The sequence below is a fragment of the Bufo bufo genome, chromosome 8 (genome assembly GCF_905171765.1).
Source record: "Bufo bufo chromosome 8, aBufBuf1.1, whole genome shotgun sequence".
NCBI classification, from domain to species: domain Eukaryota; kingdom Metazoa; phylum Chordata; class Amphibia; order Anura; family Bufonidae; genus Bufo; species Bufo bufo.
The window spans coordinates 112,853,945-112,879,373 of NC_053396.1; the positions used below are offsets into that span (position 1 = coordinate 112,853,945).

Consider the following 25,429-nt stretch of genomic DNA (forward strand, 5'->3'; position numbering starts at 1 on the left):
GAGGAGGAGGAAGCTGAGTAGGTGGAGGAGGAGACAGGAGGCAAAGAATGTTGCCCTGCGATCTTTGGCGGCGGAAGGACGTGCGCCAAACAGCTCTCCGCCTGGGGCCCAGCCGCCACTACATTTACCCAGTGTGCAGTTAGGGAGATATAGCGTCCCTGGCCGTGCTTACTGGTCCACGTATCTGTGGTTAGGTGGACCTTGCCACAGATGGTGTTGCGCAGTGCACACTTGATTTTATCGGACACTTGTTTGTGCAGGGAAGGCACGGCTCTCTTGGAGAAGTAGTGGCGGCTGGGAACAACATACTGTGGGACAGCAAGCGACATGAGCTGTTTGAAGCTGTGTGTGTCCACCAGCCTAAATGACAGCATTTCATAAGCCAGTAGTTTAGAAATGCTGGCATTCAGGGCCAGGGATCGAGGGTGGCTAGGTGGGAATTTACGCTTTCTCTCAAATGTTTGTGAGATGGAGAGCTGAACGCTGCCGTGTGACATGGTTGAGATGCTTGGTGACGCAGGTGGTGGTGTTGGTGGTACATCCCATGTTTGCTGGGCGGCAGGTGCCAACGTTCCTCCAGAGGCAGAGGAAGAGGCCGAGGCGGCGGCAGCAGCAGCAGAAGAGGCCGAGGCGGCGGCAGCAGCAGAAGAGGCCGAGGCGGCAGCAGCAGAAGAGGCAGCAGGGGGAGCCTGAGTGACTTCCTTGTTTTTAAGGGGTTTACTATACTGCAGTTCATGCTTTGCATGCAGGTGCCTGGTCATGCAGGTTGTGCTAAGGTTCAGAACGTTAATGCCTCGCTTCAGGCTCTGATGGCACAGCGTGCAAACCACTCGGGTCTTGTCGTCAGCACATTGTTTGAAGAAGTGCCATGCCAGGGAACTCCTTGAAGCTGCCTTTGGGGTGCTCGGTCCCAGATGGTGGCGGTCAGTAGCAGGCGGAGTCTCTTGGCGGCGGGTGTTCTGATTTTGCCCACTGCTCCCTCTTTTGCTACGCTGTTGGCTCGGTCTCACCACTGCCTCTTCCTCCGAACTGTGAAAGTCAGTGGCACGACCTTCATTCCATGTGGGGTCTAGGACCTCATCGTCCCCTGCATCGTCTTCCACCCAGTCTTGATCCCTGACCTCCTGTTCAGTCTGCACACTGCAGAAAGACGCAGCAGTTGGCACCTGTGTTTCGTCATCATCAGAGACGTGCTGAGGTGGTATTCCCATGTCCTCATCATCAGGAAACATAAGTGGTTGTGCGTTAGTGCATTCTATCTCTTCCACCCCTGGTGAAGAGCTAGGTGGATGCCCTTGGGAAACCCTGGCAGCAGAGTCTTCAAACAGCATAAGAGACTGCTGCATAACTTGAGGCTCAGACAGTTTCCCTGATATGCATGGGGGTGATGTGACAGACTGATGGGCTTGGTTTTCATGCGCCATCTGTGCGCTTTCTGCAGAAGACTGGGTGGGAGATAATGTGAACGTGCTGGATGCACTGTCGGCCACCCAATTGACTAATGCCTGTACCTGCTCAGGCCTTACCATCCTTAGAACGGCATTGGGCCCCACCAAATATCCCTGTAAATTCTGACGGCTACTGGGACCTGGGTTAGTTGGTACACTAGGACGTGTGGCTGTGGCAGAACGGCCACGTCCTCTCCCAGCACCAGAGGGTCCACTAACAACACCACGACCATGTCCACGTCCGCGTCCGCGTCCCTTATTAGATGTTTTCCTCATTGTTCCCGTTCACCACAATTTTGAGAATGGCAAATTTGAGAATAGTTTTTCAACCCAGAAAAAAAAAAGGGCTTTTACGGTCGCTACAAATAACTTGACCAGCCAAAACAGTACAGATTTGCTTGAATAGAAATGTGAGACCTGTTTTTTTTTGCACTGTGTGACAGGTTAAGGTTTAATCTCAGAATCAGACTTCTATCTGCACGGTAGCGTGTGTCTTAGGTTTTTCTGAATGACACTATCAGTACCTTCAATGTAAGATATTCTTTTTGGGATAGATTTCAAGTAGGCCTCAAATACCAGAAACTAGTTATTTTGAGAATGGCAAATTTGGGAATAGTTTTTCAACCCAGAAAAAAAAATGTGCTTTTACGGTCACTACAAATAACTTGACCAGCTAAAACAGTACAGATTTGCTTGAATAGAAATGTGAGACCTGTTTTTTTTTGCACTGTGTGACAGGTTAAGGTTTAATCTCAGAATCAGACTTCTATCTGCACGGTAGCGTGTGTCTTAGGTTTTTCTGAATGACACTATCAGTACCTTCAATGTAAGATATTCTTTTTGGGATAGATTTCAAGTAGGCCTCAAATACCAGAAACTAGTTATTTTGAGAATGGCAAATTTGGGAATAGTTTTTCAACCCAGAAAAAAAAATGTGCTTTTACGGTCACTACAAATAACTTGACCAGCTAAAACAGTACAGATTTGCTTGAATAGAAATGTAAGACCTGTTTTTTTTTTGCACTGTGTGACAGGTTAAGGTTTAATCACAGAATCAGACTTCTATCTGCACGGTAGCGTGTGTCTTAGGTTTTTCTGAATGACACTATCAGTACCTTCAATGTAAGATATCCTTTTTGGGATAGATTTCAAGTAGGCCTCAAATACCAGAAACTAGTTATTTTGAGAATGGCAAATTTGGGAATAGTTTTTCAAACCAGAAAAAAAAATGTGCTTTTACGGTCGCTACAAATAACTTGACCAGCTAAAACAGTACAGATTTGCTTGAATAGAAATGTGAGACCTGGTTTTTTTTGCACTGTGTGACAGGTTAAGGTTTAATCTCAGAATCAGACTTCTATCTGCACAGTAGCGTGTGTCTTAGGTTTTTCTGAATGACACTATCAGTACCTTCAATGTAAGATATCCTTTTTGGGATAGATTTCAAGTAGGCCTCAAATACCAGAAACTAGTTATTTTGAGAATGGCAAATTTGGGAATAGTTTTTCAACCCAGAAAAAAAATATGTGCTTTTACGGTCGCTACAAATAACTTGACCAGCTAAAACAGTACAGATTTGCTTGAATAGAAATGTGAGACCTGTTTTTTTTTTGCACTGTGTGACAGGTTAAGGTTTAATCACAGAATCAGACTTCTATCTGCACGGTAGCGTGTGTCTTAGGTTTTTCTGAATGACACTATCAGTACCTTCAATGTAAGATATCCTTTTTGGGATAGATTTCAAGTAGGCCTCAAATACCAGAAACTAGTTATTTTGAGAATGGCAAATTTGGGAATAGTTTTTCAACCCAGAAAAAAAAATGTGCTTTTACGGTCACTACAAATAACTTGACCAGCTAAAACAGTACAGATTTGCTTGAATAGAAATGTGAGACCTGTTTTTTTTTTTTGCACTGTGTGACAGGTTAAGGTTTAATCACAGAATCAGACTTCTATCTGCACGGTAGCGTGTGTCTTAGGTTTTTCTGAATGACACTATCAGTACCTTCAATGTAAGATATCCTTTTTGGGATAGATTCCAAGTAGGCCTCAAATACCAGAAACTAGTTATTTTGAGAATGGCAAATTTGGGAATAGTTTTTCAACCCAGAAAAAAAAATGTGCTTTTACGGTCACTACAAATAACTTTACCAGCTAAAACAGTACAGATTTGCTTGAATAGAAATGTGAGACCTGTTTTTTTTTGCACTGTGTGACAGGTTAAGGTTTAATCACAGAATCAGACTTCTATCTGCACGGTAGCGTGTGTCTTAGGTTTTTCTGAATGACACTATCAGTACCTTCAATGTAAGATATCCTTTTTGGGATAGATTCCAAGTAGGCCTCAAATACCAGAAACTAGTTATTTTGAGAATGGCAAATTTGGGAATAGTTTTTCAACCCAGAAAAAAAAATGTGCTTTTACGGTCACTACAAATAACTTGACCAGCTAAAACAGTACAGATTTTCTTGAATAGAAATGTGAGACCTGTTTTTTTTTGCACTGTGTGACAGGTTAAGGTTCAATCACAGAATCAGACTTCTATCTGCACGGTAGCGTGTGTCTTAGGTTTTTCTGAATGACACTATCAGTACCTTCAATGTAAGATATCCTTTTTGGGATAGATTTCAAGTAGGCCTCAAATACCAGAAACTAGTTATTTTGAGAATGGCAAATTTGGGAATAGTTTTTCAAACCAGAAAAAAAAATGTGCTTTTACGGTCGCTACAAATAACTTGACCAGCTAAAACAGTACAGATTTGCTTGAATAGAAATGTGAGACCTGTTTTTTTTTGCACTGTGTGACAGGTTAGGGTTTAATCTCAGAATTAGACTTCTATCTGCACGGTAGCGTGTGTCTTAGGTTTTTCTGAATGACACTATCAGTACCTTCAATGTAAGAAATCCTTTTTGGGATAGATTTCAAGTAGGCCTCAAATACCAGAAACTAGTTATTTTGAGAATGGCAAATTTGGGAATAGTTTTTCAAACCAGAAAAAAAAATGTGCTTTTACGGTCGCTACAAATAACTTGACCAGCTAAAACAGTACAGATTTGCTTGAATAGAAATGTGAGACCTGTTTTTTTTTGCACTGTGTGACAGGTTAGGGTTTAATCTCAGAATTAGACTTCTATCTGCACGGTAGCGTGTGTCTTAGGTTTTTCTGAATGACACTATCAGTACCTTCAATGTAAGAAATCCTTTTTGGGATAGATTTCAAGTAGGCCTCAAATACCAGAAACTGTCACGAGTTGGAGGTCCCAGGAGAGACCACCGCGTCGTCATGCAATAAACAAACGGAAAACAGGTACAGACACAAGAGTTTATTGCACAAACAAAACAGGGAAAGCAACACAGATAAAACATGAGCTCTATGTACCGTCAGCACAGTGGGAGAAAACCCCCACTGCGCCACTGTCTAGTAATACTCCAGAGGGGCGTAACTAAGCAACTCCTGGTTTTCACTAGAGCCCTAGATGGTAGGGTTAGACTTAGCCGCAGAAAGTTGCCAAGGTCCACTCTGGAGCGTGACCTAGACAGTGACAGCAGGAGCGAATGGACAACAGGTACCAGAAGGTACCGACGGCACATAGGCAAACATAACAGACAGGTAAATACAAAACAGGGCAAATAATAACACAAGCAGGAGTTCATGCAAGGGAGCAGGAGTGGCAATGAGCAGAGAAGGACTTGCTCCACCAGTAGTAAACTGCATGGCCTTGTCATGCCACTCTGCTGCAAAGGCTTGCTGAACACAGACATATGAATACAAAACAGGGGAACTAATAATACGAGCAGGAGTTCACGCAAGGGAGCAGGAGTGGCAATGAGCAGAGAAGGACTTGCTCCACCAGTAGTAAACTGCATGGCCTTTTCATGCCACTCTGCTACAAAGGCTTGCTGAACACAGACATCAGAATAAACACAAAGTAACTAAAACATAACAGCAGAACAGATAACAGACAGACGACGTTAATGAACAAGTAGGGAAACCCACAGAGCACAGACAGACAGACAGACACGGTTCCCATGGGTCAGCAGCATGGGAGAAAGAGTACAAACCAGGAGCAAAGCAGGACAAGACAACACACACCAGGAGAGCTGACACAGAACTGAGGAAACCTCAGCCTTATATACAGGTTCCATGGGTGCAGCAGAGAGACCACACCCATGGAGCAGACAGAGGATTAACTCCTAATAGGCACACAGGGGAGTTAACCCATAAAGAACCACAAATGACACAGGGACGGTACTTCAGCGAGGAGTGCTGAACAAGCAATGACGGAAGGTCACAGCCAGAGATAGTGGCTGTGACAGAAACTAGTTATTTTGAGAATGGCAAATTTGGGAATAGTTTTTCAACCCAGAAAAAAAAATGTGCTTTTACGGTCACTACAAATAACTTGACCAGCTAAAACAGTACAGATTTGCTTTAATAGAAATGTGAGACCTGTTTTTTTTTGCACTGTGTGACAGGTTAAGGTTTAATCTCAGAATCAGACTTCTATCTGCACGGTAGCGTGTGTCTTAGGTTTTTCTGAATGACACTATCAATACCTTCAATGTAAGATATCCTTTTTGGGATAGATTTCAAGTAGGCCTCAAATACCAGAAACTAGTTATTTTGAGAATGGCAAATTTGGGAAAAGTTTTTCAACCCAGAAAAAAAAAAGGGCTTTTACGGTCGCTACAAATAACTTGACCAGCTAAAACAGTACAGATTTGCTTGAATAGAAATGTGAGACCTGTTTTTTTTTGCACTGTGTGACAGGTTAAGGTTTAATCACAGAATCAGACTTCTATCTGCACGGTAGCGTGTGTCTTAGGTTTTTCTGAATGACACTATCAGTACCTTCAATGTAAGATATCCTTTTTGGGATAGATTTCAAGTAGGCCTCATATACCAAAAACTAGTTATTTTGAGAATGGCAAATTTGGGAATAGTTTTTCAACCCAGAACAAAAAGTGTGCTTTTACGGTCACTACAAATAACTTGACCAGCTAAAACAGTACAGATTTGGTTGAATAGAAATGTCAGGTCTATTTTTTAGGCGCTGTGTGACAGGCTCAACTTGCCCCTGATGTAGTATATGGCCAAAAAATAACCACACTGTTGATGGTTAAATGCACTTGGGTGACACAGGCTCAGCCTGCACCAGATGTAGTATATGGCCAAAAAATCATCAGACTGTTGATGGTAAATGCACTTCGGTGACACAGGCTCAGCCTGCAGCTGATGTAGGATATAGCACAAAATAACCACACTATTGATGGTTAAATACACTTGGTGATAGCTTGTGCTGGCGCACCACAAGTCACAAAATGGCCGCCGATCACCCCAGAAAAAACGTGATCTAAAAACGCTCTGGGCAGCCTCAAAAAAGTGAGCAAGTCAATATTAGCACTTCAATGATCCACAGCTGCAGATCGATCACAGAATGAAGTCTTTTGGAGGAGTTAATCTGCCTAATCTCGCCATAACGTCGCAGCTGCAACCTCTCCCTATGCTTCAATCAGCAGAGTGACGTGCAGCGCAACGTGACCCAAGCTTATATAGAGGCTGGGTCACATGCTGCACTGGCCAATCACAGCCATGCCAATAGTAGGCAAGGCTGTGATGGCCTCTTGGGGCAAGTAGTATGACGCTTGTTGATTGGCTGCTTTGCAGCCTTTCAAAAAGCGCCAAGAAAGCGCCGAACACCGAACCCGAATACGGACTTTTACGAAAATGTACGGGTTCGGGTCCGTGTCACGGACACCCCAAAATTCGGTACGAACCCGAACTATACAGTTCGGGTTCGCTCATCCCTACTCAAGATAAGTGGAAAACAGTATATTTAGTACCTGAGTGCTATAGAAAGTGCCATAGAAAGTGGACTTAAAGTAAATCTAATTATTCTTCGCCTATAAAGCTAAAGTACTAGAGAACTCCCTAACTGACAATTGCCTAAACCTGAGAAAAGGAATACTACTGAACCTATTTCTGAGTTATCACTCATGCCATACAAATGAACTGTATCTGTACTGACTACCTGAAGAGAATTGATTCAGTAAATGTTCAACTGTTTTATTACTACCGACTCCTCATCATTTCTACTACTACACCACCAAAGCACCTTAAACACCTCTACCATCAAGGGCACCTCAACTTCCATCTGGCTGGTGTTCCCTTCAATAGAGAGAGCCATAGAGGATTTAATGCTGTCTTCCCCATCACTGCACGCTGGCCAAGGGAGGCTCTGCTAACCGTGAGTAAATGAACTACTACCCCCATCAGCCCATCGTAGTCTCCCATGTTGCCCCTGCGGACCCGGTTGCTGCAGTAGACTGCAAATTAGGTGGAGGTAGGACCCAAGTGGCCATACCTTTACAGCTTTTTTCAGTTGATTTCAGGCATATGACTTAAATTAAGTTATTTAGAAAACTGGCTTGTTACACTATTCTTTATTAAATGCACATAATTATGACGCTAATAGGCTCATAAAATTTGACCATATTCATCAAATGCATCATCCAGTACTAGCCACTGTGATAAATCTGGCACAACTTTACAGTATCTAGTGCTTATACAGTATTAGCCAATCTGCTCCTCTACATTTCACAGTTGAAGCCTTGAAACAAACTATCAGTCAGCTGGTAGAGGATCTGACTTTGCAGCTACCCACTGAAACGTGGAGGAAAGTAGCAGATTCCACAGTACATACACAGCTAGCTCAGCACACTGTGAGCAAGGAGAGGCAGAAGAACAAGTTCTGCATTTTGTTATCCCGAACTGCAAACAGCCATACCAGTGAAGAACTGACATGGAGGCGAAAGGAGGAAACAAGGACAGTGCAAAACAAAGAGAAATGGGTGCAGAATCTTTCAGACCGGGTTCTCAGCCAGCCTGAGATGGATGTCCTTGCTAAAGGGTTGAATTTTGCAATCATACCAAGAACCATACCAATAGTTGATATTATTTCAGCCACTGAAGCCTCAATCCACAGCAACAAAGTACCACAGGGTGAGGCAGAACAACTCCGCCTTAAAGTGTCTGCAGATCTGGCCAGTGCCAAACCACCTCCTTCAAACTTGACTAGAGAAGAAAGGAAGGCGGTTACATCCCTGAAGAAAGACACAAACATCTCCATCCTGCCTGCGGATAAAGGAAGATGCATGGTTGTACTTAATACATCTGACTACGATGCCAAGGTGACCACACTCCTGGATGATAACAACACATATGAGGCCCTAAGACGAGACCAAACCAGTGGCTACAAGAAGAAGGTTATAGAACTACTACAACAACTAGAAAAGGACAAAATCATTGATCGGGCCATGTATCATCGCCTCTACCCTGGGGAAGCCCCTCCATGTATTTATGGACTTCCTAAGATACATAAGGATGGGACCCCTCTCAGGCCAATTGTCAGCAGCATCAACTCTGTGACCTGCAATGTGGCAAAATACTTAGCCAGAATCCTAGCGCCCTTGGTTGGAAACACACAACATCACATACAGAACTCTCAGGATTTCACCACCAAAATCCAGAACTTGGTATTCGGCACAGAAGAAACAATAGTCTCCTATGATGTTACATCCCTCTTCACCCGCATACCCACTACAGAGGCAATTGAAACAGTCAGGAAACAGTTGCTACTAGACAACACCTTAGGCTGCAGAACAGAACTTAGCCCAGACCAAGTGTGTGCCTTACTGGACCTTTGTCTGAGTACCACCTACAGGGTGGGCCATTTATATGGATACACCTTAATAAAATGGGAATGGTTGGTGATATTAACTTCTTGTATGTGGCACATTAGTATATGTGAGGGGGGAAACTTTTCAAGATGGGTGGTGACCATGGTGGCCATTTTGAAGTCGGCCATTTTGAATCCAACTTTTGTTTTTTCAATAGGAAGAGGGTCATGTGACACATCAAACTTATTGCGAATTTCACACGAAAAACAATGGTGTGCTTGGTTTTAACGTAACTTTATTCTTTCATGAGTAATTTACAAGTTTCTGACCACTTATAAAATGTGTTCAATGTGCTGCCCATTGTGTTGGATTGTCAATGCAGCCCTCTTCTCCCACTCTTCACACACTGATAGCAACACCGCAGGAGAAATTCTAGCACAGGCTTCCAGTATCCATAGTTTCAGGTGCTGCACATCTTGTATCTTCACAGCATAGACAATTGCCTTCAGATGACCCCAAAGATAAAAGTCTAAGGGGGTCAGATCGGGAGACCTTGGGGGCCATTCAACTGGCCCACGACAACCAATCCACTTTCCAGGAAACTGTTCATCTAGGAATGCTCGGACCTGACACCCATAATGTGGTGGTGCACCATCTTGCTGGAAAAACTCAGGGAACATGCCAGCTTCAGTGCATAAAGAGGGAAACACATCATCATGTAGCAATTTTGCATATCCAGTAGCCTTGAGGTTTCCATTGATGAAGAATGGCCCCACTATCTTTGTATCCCATATACCACACCATACCATAAATGTTTTTGTTCCAACAGTCTTGGAGGGATCTATCCAATGTGGGTTAGTGTCAGACCAATAGCGGTGGTTTTGTTTGTTAACTTCACCATTCACATAAAAGTTTGCCTCATCACTGAACAAAATCTTCTGCTTAAACTGAGGGTCCTGTTCCAATTTTTGTTTTGCCCATTCTGCAAATTCAGTGCGCCGATCTGGGTCATCCTCGTTGAGATGCTGCAGTAGCTGGAGTTTGTAAGGGTGCCATTTGTGAGTAGCTAATATCCGCCGAAGGGATGTTTGACTAATGCCACTCTCCAGTGACATGCGGCGAGTGCTACGCTGTGGGCTCTTGCTGAATGAAGCTAGGACAGCCACTGATGTTTCTTCATTAGAGACAGATTTCATGCGTCCACATTTTGGCAAATCCAACACTGAGCCAGTTTCACGAAACTGAGCAAGCAGTTTGCTAACTGTAGAATGGGAGATGGGTGGTCTCGTAGGGTGTCTTGAATTGGAATCTGCTGCAATGACCCGGTTACTGCGTTCACCAGACATCAACACATATACTAATGTGCCACAAACAGGAAGTTAATATCACCAACCATTCCCATTTTATTAAGGTGTATCCATATAAATGGCCCACCCTGTACTTCAAGTAAAAGGACAAGTTCTACAAGCAAAAACATGGCAGTGCTATGGGATCGCCAGTCTCACCTATTATAGCGAACATGTATATGGAGGAAGTAGAAAGGAAAGCCCTGACCACTTTCAAGGGAATTACACCGAGTCATTGGTTCAGATATGTGGATGACACTTGGGTTAAAATTCATAAACAAGAGTTACAGGCTTTCACCGACCACATCAACTCAGTGGATCATAACATCAATTTCACGCGGGAAGAGATGCAGAACAACAAACTGGGGTTTCTGGACTGTCTTATAACAGTGGAAGAGGGAAGGAAGCTGGGAATAGAGGTCTATCGAAAACCAACATACACAGACCAGTACCTGCTATTTGATTCCCACCATCCTCTAGACCACAAACTGGGAGTCATCCAGACTCTACACCACCGGGCAGAGAAAATCCCCACCAGCACAGAGGCCAAGGCAAAGGAATTCAAACACCTCATAGGGCACTTAAAACTTGTGGGTATCCAAATAGGGCCTTTGTCAAAACAGAAGGAAGGAGAAGAAAGAGCACTACCAGTGAGGGCGAGAAGCATGACAGACGGAAGAATATGGTTTTCCCATATGTAGCTAGGGTGTCTGAGAAACTCAAAAGGATTTTTAATAAACATCACATCCTTGTCTGCTTTAAACCCAGCAACACACTGAGGCAACAACTGGTTCACCCAAAAGACCCAACGCCTAAACACAAGATGGACAACATTGTGTACGCAGTCCAGTGTAATGAGGAATGCTCAGAACTGTATATCGGCGAAACAAAACAACAACTACATCAGCGTATGGCTCAGCATAGAAGAGCCAAAACCTCTGGTCAAGATTCAGCCGTGTACTTACATCTAAAAGAAACAGGTCACACCTTTGAAGACAGTCAAGTACGTGTTTTGGATAAGGAGGCCGATTGGTACAAACGAGGTGTGAAGGAGGCCATCTACGTGTCACAACCAGACAGTTGAGAAGCTCTGACAGGAGCTTTCCAGATCCTCCTCCTTGAGTTTCTTTGTTTTGGTTAAGTTCCTCATCTCGTTAGTCTATCTCAGCTGTCATGCAGTTGGACTGATTGCTTCCCTTTAAGTTCCTCCCCATGATGCATTAGGTTGCGGCTTATACAACTTCCTGGAGTGTATGTGCATGCTGTTTCTATTCCTCAGTCCTCTGCAAGATAAGTGCTGTTCCTTTATTTGTGATTTTCTGTCTGCTGGATTTTCAGGTGACCCTGACTCCCTCCGTGTCTTGTGTAGGGAGCCGGTGGTCGTGTCCCCTCACTATTGTAGGGTCTTCAGGTATTAGATAGCCGAGGTACGTGGATATGCGCCCATCCACCTTTGGGGTGTTCGCATAGGCTGAGCAATTAGGGAGAGTGGCAGGACTCATGTAGGGGTCTCCCTTTTGTTCCTTAGTTGTGGATCCAGTGAGTCATTAATTGTATTGCATTGTCTTGTTTCCTGTACACCATCCGTGACATTATAAGCCGCCAAAACCGTCTCAAGCATGGATCCGGTTTCACTTTTGGCTGAGCGCTTCCAGGGTCTTTCATTGGAGGTAGCTGATCTCCGTAAGACTTTTTCTCAGTTTCAAGTGACCGGTTCAGCTTGCGTTCATGGAGTTTGTTCTGAGCCTAAGATCTCGCTCCCGGATACGTTCTCCGGGGGTAGTGAGTATTTTGTGCGTTTTAGAGAGGCTTGCAAACTCCATTTTCACCTTCTTCCCCATTCCTCTGGTGATGAAGAACGGAGGGTGGGGATCATTATATCGCTGCTCAGGGGTAACGCTCAATCCTGGGCCTTTTCGCTGCCGGAGGGGGCACGGCCCCTCCGTTCAGTGGATGAATTCTTTTTAGCCCTGGGTCAGATATATGATGATCCGGATCGTATTGCTCTGGCTGAGTCTAGACTACGTCTGTTATGCCAGGGTAAACAATCCGCAGAGATATACTGCTCAGAATTTCGGAGATGGGCAGCTGATACTGGTTGGAATGATGCTACACTCCGAAGTCAATTTTGCCATGGTCTTTCTGAGGGATTGAAAGATGCATTTGCCTTTCATGAGAGACCTACCTCCTTGGATTCTGCTATGTCTCAGGCCGTTCGTATTGACAGGCGTCTTAGAGAGAGAGGAGAGATCTCTCCTTCCTGTCATACTCAGTCCCGGGACAGTGCAGCGGTCTCTTTCTGTGCGCAGGGGTCTCAGTCACTGTCAGCCCCTTCTGAGCAGGAGCCCATGCAGCTGGGGTTGATTTCCTCTGACAATAGAAGATTCAGCCCGCATGGGAGGGTTTGTTTTTGTTGTGGAGGTATAAATCATTTGGCAAATGTTTGTCCCTCTAGGAGATTCAGGCAGTTTTATGGGAGTAATAAAGAAACAAAAAGGAAAAAATCTTTTAAAAATGTTCCGTCTGTTACTATTGGCAGGGTTGAGGCGGAAATTGAAGGTTTTCCGTTTGCTTGTAGTTCCCGTTTTGTCCTGCCTGCTAGGGTGGCGCTAGAGAGCAAAAGCATTTTTTGTGAGATTTTTGTGGATAGTGGAGCAGCTGTCAATCTCATTGATAATCAATTTGCAATAACTCATGGTTTCCAGGTATGCACTTTGGGAAAGGATATTCCTGTTTTTGCTATTGATTCCGCTCCACTTTCTCAGAAATCATTAAAGGGCATAGTTCACAATATCCGTTTAATTGTGAGTGATGCTCATGTTGAAGATGTGTCATGTTTCGTCCTTAGCGGTTTGCTTACTCCTCTAGTGTTGGGGCTACCCTGGCTCACTAAACATAACCCCACCATTGATTGGCAAGCGAGGCAAATAAATGGTTGGAGTGACTTTTGCAGAGAGAATTGCCTCATGACATCTGTTTCTGAGGTTTCTACTAAGACTGTACCACCTTTCCTCTCTGAATTTTCGGATGTCTTCTCTGAGAGTGGAGTTCAGGATTTGCCCCCGCACAGGGAGTACGATTGCCCTATTAATCTCATCCCAGGCGCCAAGCTGCCTAAATCTCGTTTATACAATCTTTCCCAACCTGAGAGGGTCGCTATGCGTGCTTATATCTCTGAGAGTCTGAGAAAAGGACACATACGACCCTCGAAGTCACCTGTTGCCGCTGGTTTTTTCTTTGTTAAGAAAAAAGATGCTTCTTTAAGACCTTGTCTGGATTTCAGGGAGCTGAACAGTATCACTATTCGTGACCCTTATCCGCTTCCTCTGATCCCGGACCTGTTTAACCAGGTTGTTGGGGCTAAAGTCTTTTCCAAATTAGACCTAAGAGGGGCATACAACCTGGTCAGGGTCAGAGAAGGAGACGAATGGAAGACGGCTTTCAATACCCCTGAGGGCCATTTTGAGAATTTGGTTATGCCTTTTGGTTTGATGAATGCCCCAGCCGTTTTTCAGCATTTCGTGAACAGCATTTTTTATCATTTAATGGGAAAATTTGTATTAGTGTATTTGGATGACATTTTGATTTTTTCTCCTGATTTCAAGACTCATAAGGAACATTTACGTCAGGTCTTGCTCATCCTGCGGGAGAATAAATTATACGCGAAACTGGAAAAATGTGTGTTTGCGGTTCCAGAAATTCAATTTCTGGGGTTTCTTCTCTCCGCTTCTGGTTTTCGCATGGACCCCGAGAAGGTCCGCGCTGTGCTTGAGTGGGAGCTTCCTGAGAATCAGAAGGCGCTGATGTGTTTTTTGGGCTTTGCCAGTTATTACAGGAAATGTATTTTTAATTATTCCTCTGTTGTTAAACCACTCACTGATATGACCAGAAAGGGGGTAGATTTTTCTTCCTGGTCGGTAGAGGCGCGTAAGGCCTTTTCTAATATCAAGGAGAGTTTTGCTTCCGCTCCCATCCTGGTACAACCTGATATTTCGTTACCCTTCATAGTTGAGGTTGATGCTTCTGAGGTAGGGGTGGGTGCAGTCTTGTCTCAGGGTTCCTCTCCTGCCAAATGGCAACCATGTGCCTTTTTCTCGAAGAAACTCTCCTCCGCAGAGAGAAATTATGATGTGGGAGATAGGGAATTGTTGGCCATCAAGTTGGCTTTTGAGGAATGGCGCCATTGGCTAGAGAAAGCCAGACACCCTATTACCGTGTTTACTGACCATAAAAATCTGGCCTACTTGGAGTCAGCCAAGCGTCTGAACCCGAGACAGGCCAGATGATCTTTGTTCTTTTCAAGGTTTAATTTTGTTGTCACGTTCCGCCCTGGGGTTAAGAATGTGAAGGCAGATGCCCTGTCACGTTGTTTTCCGGGAGGTGGGAATTTTGAAGACCCGGGTCCCATTTTGGCTGAAGGTGTGGTGGTCTCTGCTCTTTTTCCTGAATTGGAGGCAGAGGTGCAGGCAGCCCAGTCGGAGGCTCCTGATCTTTGTCCTCCTGGGAGGTTGTTTGTGCCTCTCGCTTTGAGACACAAGATTTTTAAGGAACACCACGATACGGTCCTTGCTGGGCACCCGGGGGCAAGAGCCACACTGGATCTCATCGCTCGGAGATTCTGGTGGCCTGCGCTTCGTAAGTCGGTTGAGAGTTTTGTGGCAGCTTGCGAGACTTGCGCTCGTGCCAAAGTCCCTCATTCACGGCCATCAGGTCCTCTCCTTCCCTTACCCATTCCTTCCCGTCCTTGGACACATCTGTCCATGGACTTCATAACGGACTTGCCTCGTTCCTCGGGGAAGACTGTGATTCTGGTGGTGGTGGACCGTTTTAGCAAAATGGTGCATTTCATCCCTTTTCCTGGTTTGCCCAATGCTAAGATGCTGCCGCAGGCATTTATTGACCACATTGTAAAATTGCATGGTATTCCTTCAGACATAGTCTCTGATAGGGGCACGCAGTTTGTTGCCAGATTCTGGAAGGCTTTCTGTTCTCGCTTGGGGGTTCGGTTGTCATTCTCTTCTGCTTTCCACCCGCAGTCGAATGGCCAGACAGAGCGCGTCAATCAGAATCTGGAGACATATCTGCGCTGTTTTGTGGCGGAGAATCAGGAGGATTGGTGTTCTTTTTGTCCCTTGCTGAGTTTGCTTTAAATAACCGTCGTCAGGAGTCCTCTGATAAGTCACCATTTTTTGGTGCATATGGGTTTCATCCGCAGTTTGGGACTTTCTCGGGAGAGGGGTCTTCTGGTTTACCTGATGAGGACAGATTCTCCTCGTCTTTGTCATCTATTTGGCAAAAGATTCAGGATAATCTAAAGAGCATGAGTGAGAGATATAAGCGTGTGGCAGATAAGAGAAGTGTGCCTGGTCCAGACCTGAATGTTGGTGATCTGGTGTGGTTGTCTACCAAGAATATCAAATTGAAGGTTCCCTCCTGGAAGTTGGGTCCTAGGTTTATTGGGCCTTACAAGATCCTGTCTGTCATCAATCCTGTTGCCTACCGTCTTGATCTTCCTCAGACTTGGAAGATCCATGATGTTTTTCATAAGTCCTTATTGAAACCTTATGTTCAACCTATTGTACCCTCGCCTTTGCCTCCTCCTCCGATTATGGTTGATGGAAATCTTGAATTTCAGGTCTCTAGGATTGTGCATTCTCGTCTTGTCCGCGGTTCCCTCCGGTACCTCGTTCATTGGGAGGGTTATGGTCCTGAGTAGGGATGAGCGAACCCGAACTGTACATTTTCGTAAAAGTCCGGGTTCGGGTTCGGTGTTCGGCGCTTTCTTGGCGCTTTTTGAAAGGCTGCAAAGCAGCCAATCAACAAGCGTCATACTACTTGGCCCAAGAGGCCATCACAGCCATGCCTACTATTGGCATGGCTGTGATTGGCCAGTGCACCATGTGACCCAGCCTCTATTTAAGCTGGAGTCACGTAGCGCCGCACGTCACTCTGCTATGATCAGTATAGGGAGAGGTTGCAGCTGCGACATTAGGGCGAGATTAGGCAGATTAACTCCTCCAAAAGACTTCATTCTGTCATCGATCTGCAGCTGTGGATCATTGAAGTGCTATTATTGACTTGCTCACTTTTTTGAGGCTGCCCAGAGCGTTTTTAGATCACTTTTTTTCTGGGGTGATCGGCGGCCATTTTGTGACTTGTGGTGCGCCAGCACGAGCTATCACCAAGTGTATTTAACCATCGATAGTGTGGTTATTTTGTGCTATATCCTACATCAGCTGCAGGCTGAGCCTGTGTCACCGAAGTGCATTTAACCATCAACAGTATGGTTATTTTTTGGCCATATACTACATCAGCTGCAGGTTGAGCCTGTGTCACCCAAGTGCATTTAACCATCAACAGTCTGATTATTTTTTGGCCATATACTACATCAGCAGCAGGCTGAGCCTGTGTCACCCAAGTGTATTTAACCATCGATAGTGTGGTTATTTTGTGCTATATCCTACATCAGCTGCAGGCTGAGCCTGTGTAACCCAAGAGCATTTAACCATCAACAGTCTGATTATTTTTTGGCCATATACTACATCTGGTGCAGGCTGAGCCTGTGTCACCCAAGTGCATTTAACCATCAACAGTCTGATTATTTTTTGGCCATATACTACATCTGGTGCAGGCTGAGCCTGTGTCACCCAAGTGCATTTAACCATCAACAGTGTGGTTATTTTTTGGCCATATATTACATCAGGGGCAAGTTGAGCCTGTCACCCAGCGCCTAAAAAATAGACCTGACATTTCTATTCAACCAAATCTGTACTGTTTTAGCTGGTCAAGTTATTTGTATTGACCGTAAAAGCACACTTTTTTTTCTGGGTTGAAAAAGCATTCCCAAATTTGCCATTCTCAAAATAACTAGTTTCTGGTATTTGAGGCCTACTTGAAATCTATCCCAAAAAGAAAATCTTACATTGAAGGTATTGATAGTGTCATTCAGAAAAACCTAAGACACACACTAGCGTGCTGATAGAAGTGTCATTCTGTGATTAAACCTATACCTGTCACACAGCGCAAAAAAAAAACAGGTCTCACATCTCTATTCAACCAAATCTGCACTGTTTTAGCTGGTCAAGTTATTTGTAGTGACCGTAAAAGCAAACTTTTTGTTCTGGGTTGAAAAAGCATTCCCAAATTTGCCATTCTCAAAATAACTAGTTTCTGGTATTTGAGGCCTACTTGAAATCTATCCCAAAAAGAAAATCTTACATTGAAGGTATTGATAGTGTTATTCAGAAAAACCTAAGACACACGCTAGCGTGCTGATAGAAGTGTGATTCTGTGATTAAACCTATACCTGTCACACAGCGCAAAAAAAAACAGGTCTCACATCTCTATTCAACCAAATCTGCACTGTTTTAGCTGGTCAAGTTATTTGTAGTGACCGTAAAAGCAGACTTTTTGTTCTGGGTTGAAAAAGCATTCCCAAATTTGCCATTCTCAAAATAACTAGTTTCTGGTATTTGAGGCCTACTTGAAATCTATCCCAAAAAGAAAATCTTACATTGAAGGTATTGATAGTGTCATTCAGAAAAACCTAAGACACACGCTAGCGTGCTGATAGAAGTGTGATTCTGTGATTAAACCTATACCTGTCACACAGCGCAAAAATCTCACATCTCTATTCAACCAAATTTGCACTGTTTTAGCTGGTCAAGTTATTTGTAGTGACCGTAAAAGCACACTTTTTTTTCTGGGTTGAAAAAGCATTCCCAAATTTGCCATTCTCAAAATTGTGGTGAACTGGAACAATGAGGAAAACATCTAATAAGGGACGCGGACGTGGACATGGTCGTGGTGGTGTTAGTGGACCCTCTGGTGCTGGGAGAGGACGTGGCCGTTCTGCCACAGCCACACGTTTTAGTGAACCAACTACCTCAGGTCCCAGTAGCCAGCAGAATTTACAGCGATATTTGGTGGGTCCCAATGCCGTTCTAAGGATGGTAAGGCCTGAGCAGGTACAGGCATTAGTCAATTGGGTGGCCGACAGTGGATCCAGCACGTTCACATTATCTCCCACCCAGTCTTCTGCAGAAAGCGCACAGATGGCGCAGGAAAATTAAGCCCATCAGTCTGTCACATCACCCCCATGCATATCAGGGAAACTGTCTGAGCCTCAAGTTATGCAGCAGTCTCTTATGCTGTTTGAAGACTCTGCTGCCAGGGTTTCCCAAGGGCATCCACCTAGCCCTTCCCCAGGGGTGGAAGAGATAGAATGCACTAACGCACAACCACTTATTTTTCCTGATGATGAGGACATGGGAATACCACCTCAGCACGTCTCTGATGATGACGAAACACAGGTGCCAACTGCTGCGTCTTTCTGCAGTGTGCAGACTGAACAGGAGGTCAGGGATCAAGACTGGGTGGAAGACGATGCAGGGGACGATGAGGTCCTAGACCCCACATGGAATGAAGGTCGTGCCACTGACTTTCAGAGTTCGGAGGAAGAGGCAGTGGTGAGACCGAGCCAACAGCGTAGCAAAAGAGGGAGCAGTGGGCAAAATCAGAACACCCGCCGCCAAGAGACTCCGCCTGCTACTGACCGCAGCCATCTGGGACTGAGCACCCCAAAGGCAGCTTCAAGGAGTTCCCTGGCATGGCACTTCTTCAAACAATGTGCTGACGACAAGACCCGAGTGGTTTGCACGCTGTGCCATCAGAGCCTGAAGCGAGGCATTAACGTTCTGAACCTTAGCACAACCTGCATGACCAGGCACCTGCATGCAAAGCATGAACTGCAGTGGAGTAAACACCTTAAAAACAAGGAAGTCACTCAGGCTCCCCCTGCTACCTCTTCTGCTGCTGCCGCCTCGGCCTCTTCTGCTGCTGCCGCCGCCTCGGCCTCTTCTGCTGCTGCTGCCGCCGCCTCGGCCTCTTCCTCCGCCTCTGGAGGAACGTTGGCACCTGCCGCCCAGCAAACATGGGATGTACCACCAACACCACCACCTGCGTCACCAAGCATCTCAACCATGTCACACGGCAGCGTTCAGCTCTCCATCTCACAAATATTTGAGAGAAAGCGTAAATTCCCACCTAGCCACCCTCGATCCCTGGCCCTGAATGCCAGCATTTCTAAACTACTGGCCTATGAAATGCTGTCATTTAGGCTGGTGGACACACACAGCTTCAAACAGCTCATGTCACTTGCTGTCCCACAGTATGTTGTTCCCAGCCGCCACTACTTCTCCAAGAGAGCCGTGCCTTCCCTGCACAAACAAGTGTCCGATTTAATCAAGTGTGCACTGCGCAACGCCATCTGTGGCAAGGTCCACCTAACCACAGATACGTGGACCAGTAAGCACGGCCAGGGACGCTATATCTCCCTAACTGCACACTGGGTAAATGTAGTGGTGGCTGGGCCCCAGGCGGAGAGCTGTTTGGCGCACGTCCTTCCGCCGCCAAGGATCGCAGGGCAACGTTCTTTGCCTTCTGTCTCCTCCTCCTCCTACTCAGCTTCCTCCTCCTCTTCTTCCACCTGCTCATCCAGTCAGCCACACACCTTCACCACCAACTTCAGCACAGCACGGGGTAAACGTCAGCAGGCCATTCTGAAACTCATATGTTTGGGGGACAGGCCCCACACCGCACAGGAGTTGTGGCGGGGTATAGAACAACAGACCGACGAGTGGTTGCTGCCGGTGAGCCTCAAGCCCGGCCTGGTGGTGTGCGATAATGGGCGAAATCTCGTTGCAGCTCTGGGACTAGCCGGTTTGACGCACATCCCTTGCCTGGCGCATGTGCTGAATTTGGTGGTGCAGAAGTTCATTCGCAACTACCCCGACATGTCAGAGCTGCTGCATAAAGTGCGGGCCGTCTGTTCGCGCTTCCGGCGTTCAAACCCTGCCGCTGTTTGCCTGTCTGCGCTACAGCGTAACTTCGACCTTCCCGCTCACCGCCTCATATGCGACGTGCCCACCAGGTGGAACTCCACCTTGCATATGCTGGACAGACTGTGCGAGCAGCAGCAGGCCATAGTGGAGTTTCAGCTGCAGCACGCACGGGTCAGTCGCACTGTGGATCAGACCCACTTCACCACCAATGACTGGGCCTCCATGCGAGACCTGTGTGCCCTGTTGCGCTGTTTCGAGTACTCCACCTACGTGGCCAGTGGCGATGACGCCGTTATCAGCGTTACAATACCACTTCTATGTCTCCTTGAGAAAACACTTAGGGCAATGATGGAAGAGGAGGTGGCCCAGGAGGAAGAGGAGGAAGAGGGGTCATTTTTAGCACTTTCAGGCCCAGTCTCTTCGAAGTGACTCAGAGGGAGGTTTTTTGCAACACCAGAGGCCAGGTACAAATGTGGCCAGAAAGGCCCACTACTGGAGGACGAGGAGGACGAGGATGAGGAGGAGGTGGAGGAGGATGAGGATGAAGCATGTTCACAGCGGGGTGGCACCCAAAGCAGCTCGGGCCCATCACTGGTGCGTGGCTGGGGGGAAACACAGGACGATGACGATACGCCTCCCACAGAGGACAGCTTGTCCTTACCTCTGGGCAGCCTGGCACACATGAGCGACTACATGCTGCAGTGCCTGCGCAACGACAGCAGAGTTGCCCACATTTTAACGTGTGCGGACTACTGGGTTGCCACCCTGCTGGATCCCCGGTACAAAGACAATGTGCCCACCTTACTTCCTACACTGGAGCGTGATAGGAAGATGCGCGAGTACAAGCGCACGTTGGTAGACGCGCTACTGAGAGCATTCCCAAATGTCACAGGTGAACCAGTGGAAGCCCAAGGCGAAGGCAGAGGAGGAGCAAGAGGTCGCCAACACAGCTGTGTCACGCCCAGCTCCTCTGAGGGCAGGGTTAGCATGGCAGAGATGTGGAAAAGTTTTGTCAACACGCCACAGCTAACTGCACCACCACCTGATACGGAACGTGTTAGCAGGAGGCAACATTTCACTAACATGGTGGAACAGTACCTGTGCACACCCCTCCACGTACTGACTGATGGTTCGGCCACATTCAACTTCTGGGTCTCCAAATTGTCCACGTGGCCAGAGCTAGCCTTTTATGCCTTGGAGGTGCTGGCCTGCCCGGCGGCCAGCGTTTTGTCTGAACGTGTATTCAGCACGGCAGGGGGCGTCATTACAGACAAACGCAGCCGCCTGTCTACAGCCAATGTGGACAAGCTGACGTTCATAAAAATGAACCAGGAATGGATCCCACAGGACTTGTCCATCCCTTGTGCAGATTAGATATTAACTACCTCCCCTTAACAATATATTATTCTACTCCAGGGCACTTCCTCATTCAATACTATTTTTAATTTCATTTTACCATTATATTGCGGGGCAACCCAAAGTTGAATGAACCTCTCCTCTGTCTAGGTGCCGGGGCCTAAATGTGTGACAGTGGCCTGTTCCAGTGGTGGGTGACGTGAAGCCTGATTCTCTGCTATGACATGAATACAGATTCTGCGCTGACATAAGGCCAGATTCTCTGTTACGGGACCGCTCTCCTCTGTCTGGGTGCCGGGGCCTAAATGTGTGACAGTGGCCTGTTCCAGTGGTGGGTGACGTGAAGCCTGATTCTCTGCTATGACATGAATACAGATTCTGCGCTGACATAAGGCCAGATTCTCTGTTACGGGACCTCTCTCCTCTGCCTGGGTGCCTGGGCCTAAATGTGTGACAGTGGCCTGTTCCAGTGGTGGGTGACGTGAAGCCTGATTCTCTGCTATGACATGAAGACAGATTCTGCGCTGACATAAGGCCAGATTCTCTGTTACGGGACCGCTCTCCTCTGTCTGGGTGCCGGGGCCTAAATGTGTGACAGTGGCCTGTTCCAGTAGTGGGTGACGTGAAGCCTGATTCTCTGCTATGACATGAATACAGATTCTGCGCTGACATAAGGCCAGATTCTCTGTTACGGGACCTCTCTCCTCTGCCTGGGTGCCTGGGCCTAAATGTGTGACAGTGGCCTGTTCCAGTGGTGGGTGACGTGAAGCCTGATTCTCTGCTATGACATGAAGACAGATTCTGCGCTGACATAAGGCCAGATTCTCTGTTACGGGACCGCTCTCTTCTGTCTGGGTGCCGGGGCCTAAATGTGTGACAGTGGCCTGTTCCAGTGGTGGGTGACGTGAAGCCTGATTCTCTGCTATGACATGAATACAGATTCTGCGCTGACATAAGGCCAGATTCTCTGCTACGGGACCTCTCTCCTCTGCCTGGGTGCCTGGGCCTAAATGTGTGACAGTGGCCTGTTCCAGTGGTGGGTGACGTGAAGCCTGATTCTCTGCTATGACATGAATACAGATTCTGTGCTGACATAAGGCCAGATTCTCTGTTACGGGACCGCTCTCCTCTGTCTGGGTGCCGGGACCTAAATGTGTGACAGTGGCCTGTTCCAGTGGTGGGTGACGTGAAGCCTGATTCTCTGCTATGACATGAATACAGATTCTGCGCTGACATAAGGCAAGATTCTCTGTTACGGGACCTCTCTCCTCTGCCTGGGTGCCTGGGCCTAAATGTGTGACAGTGGCCTGTTCCAGTGGTGGGTGACGTGAAGCCTGATTCTCTGCTATGACATGAAGACGGATTCTGCGCTGACATAAGGCCAGATTCTCTGTTACGGGACCGCTCTCCTCTGTCTGGGTGCCGGGGCCTAAATGTGTGACAGTGGCCTGTTCCAGTGGTGGGTGACGTGAAGCCTGATTCTCTGCTATGACATGAAGACAGATTCTGCGCTGACATAAGGCCAGATTCTCTGTTACGGGACCTCTTTCCTCTGCCTGGGTGCCTGGGCCTAAATGTGTGACAGTGGCCTGTTCCAGTGGTGGGTGACGTGAAGCCTGATTCTCTGCTATGACATGAAGACGGATTCTGCGCTGACATAAGGCCAGATTCTCTGTTACGGGACCGCTCTCCTCTGTCTGGGTGCCGGGGCCTAAATGTGTGACAGTGGCCTGTTCCAGTGGTGGGTGACGTGAAGCCTGATTCTCTGCTATGACATGAAGACAGATTCTGCGCTGACATAAGGCCAGATTCTCTGTTACGGGACTTCTTTCCTCTGCCTGGGTGCCTGGGCCTAAATGTGTGACAGTGGCCTGTTCCAGTGGTGTGTGACGTGAAGCCTGATTCTCTGCTATGACATGAAGACAGATTCTGCGCTGACATAAGGCCAGATTTTCTGTTACGGGACCGCTCTCCTCTGTCTGGGTGCCGGGGCCTAAATGTGTGACAGTGGCCTGTTCCAGTGGTGGGTGACGTGATGCCTGATTCTCTGCTATGACATGAAGACAGATTCTGCGCTGACATAAGGCCAGATTCTCTGTTACGGGACCTCTCCTCTGCCTGGGTGCCTGGGCCTAAATGTGTGACAGTGGCCTGTTCCAGTGGTGGGTGACGTGAAGCCTGATTCTCTGCTATGACATGAAGACTTATTCTCTGCTATGGCATGAAGAGACTGATTCTCTGCTGACATGAAGCCAGATTCTTTGCTATGGCATGAATAGACTGATTCTCTGCTGACGTGAAGCCAGATTCTCTGCTATGGGACCTCTGTCCAATTGATATTGGTTCATTTTTATTTTTTTAATTTTAATTTTAATTCATTTCCCTATCCACATTTGTTTGCAGGGGATTTACCTACACGTTGCTGCCTTTTGCAGCCCTCTAGCTCTTTCCTGGGCTGTTTTACAGCCTTTTTAGTGCCCAAAAGTTCGGGTCCCCATTGACTTCAATGGGGTTCGGGTTCGGGACGAAGTTCGGATCGGGTTCGGCCGAACTTCTCGAACCCGAACATCCAGGTGTTCGCTCAACTCTAGTCCTGAGGAGAGGATGTGGGTCCCAGTGACGGACATTAAGGCCACTCGTCTCATCAGGGCTTTCCATAGGTCCCATCCTGAGAAGGTGGGCCCTGAGTGTCCGGAGTCCACTCGTAGAGGGAGTTGTACTGTCACAACCAGACAGTTGAGAAGCTCTGACAGGAGCTTTCCAGATCCTCCTCCTTGAGTTTCTTTGTTTTGGTTAAGTTCCTCATCTCGTTAGTCTATCTCAGCTGTCATGCAGTTGGACTGATTGCTTCCCTTTAAGTTCCTCCCCATGATGCATTAGGTTGCGGCTTATACAACTTCCTGGAGTGTGTGTGCATGCTGTTTCTATTCCTCAGTCCTCTGCAAGATAAGTGCTGTTCCTTTATTTGTGATTGTAGGGGTCTCCCTTTTGTTCCGTAGTTGTGGATCCAGTGAGTCATTAATTGTATTGCATTGTCTTGTTTCCTGTACACCATCCGTGACACTACGTAAAAATGGAGAAGCCAAACTTAAATAGAGTCGGGGGGGGGGGGGGGGATTAGACATCTATTGTCTGCCACATACAATGCTGTCTTGACACCATTTTCTGGGAGGTCATTATCACCTACTGACTTCAATTAGGATAATGGAATCAACACCTTTGACCCCATGCTGGGTATAATGACCTCTGACCCCATGCTGGGTATAATTACCAGATGTTGATTCAGTTACATATTTATTCCCAGAGAATTCTTGTACAGTCACTCAGAATTGAGAAAGCTCGTTGGAAGAACGAGTGAAACGTTTTCAAGAAATCTACAGTAAGTCCAGTTGCCTTGATTTATTCTTTACAGATATATTTTGCTCCTCTACATTTTCCCTGTTGAAAACCACCCTTAGACAGCAATAATGAGGTAAGAAATCATCTTAACGATGGCATTTTAACCAATTACACAAGTGTAAATAAAAAAAAAAAACTGTCTACAGAATAATTACTGTAAATAACAAATAAAGCAATGCTGTTAGACCTCTCACCATTCCAGCAACTAAGTTCTTATGGTCTCCAGCTGTTTTTGTTTACATGCGAACAGTAAAGAAAGCCATATTGGCACATGACTGCAGGATTCAATCACTCTGTAGAGCATGTCCGCTGCACAGTGATAGACTGCAATGGTCATGGAACAATATTTAGCTTTT

The 25,429-nt window shown here is 46.4% G+C and overlaps 1 protein-coding gene across 1 annotated transcript in view; it reads left to right on the forward strand.

Moving 5' to 3' along the window:
- LOC120978084 overlaps positions 1 to 11,533 on the forward strand; it is a gene marked incomplete at its 3' end in the record, with an annotated part of 37,188 nt that extends 25,655 nt beyond the window's left edge. The window contains 3 exon segments of the mRNA XM_040406319.1: positions 8,055 to 9,175; positions 10,584 to 11,046; positions 11,049 to 11,533. Of these exon segments, the coding sequence (XP_040262253.1) occupies positions 8,055 to 9,175; positions 10,584 to 11,046; positions 11,049 to 11,533 (2,069 nt within the window).
- Between the last annotated feature and the right edge of the window lie 13,896 nt (positions 11,534 to 25,429).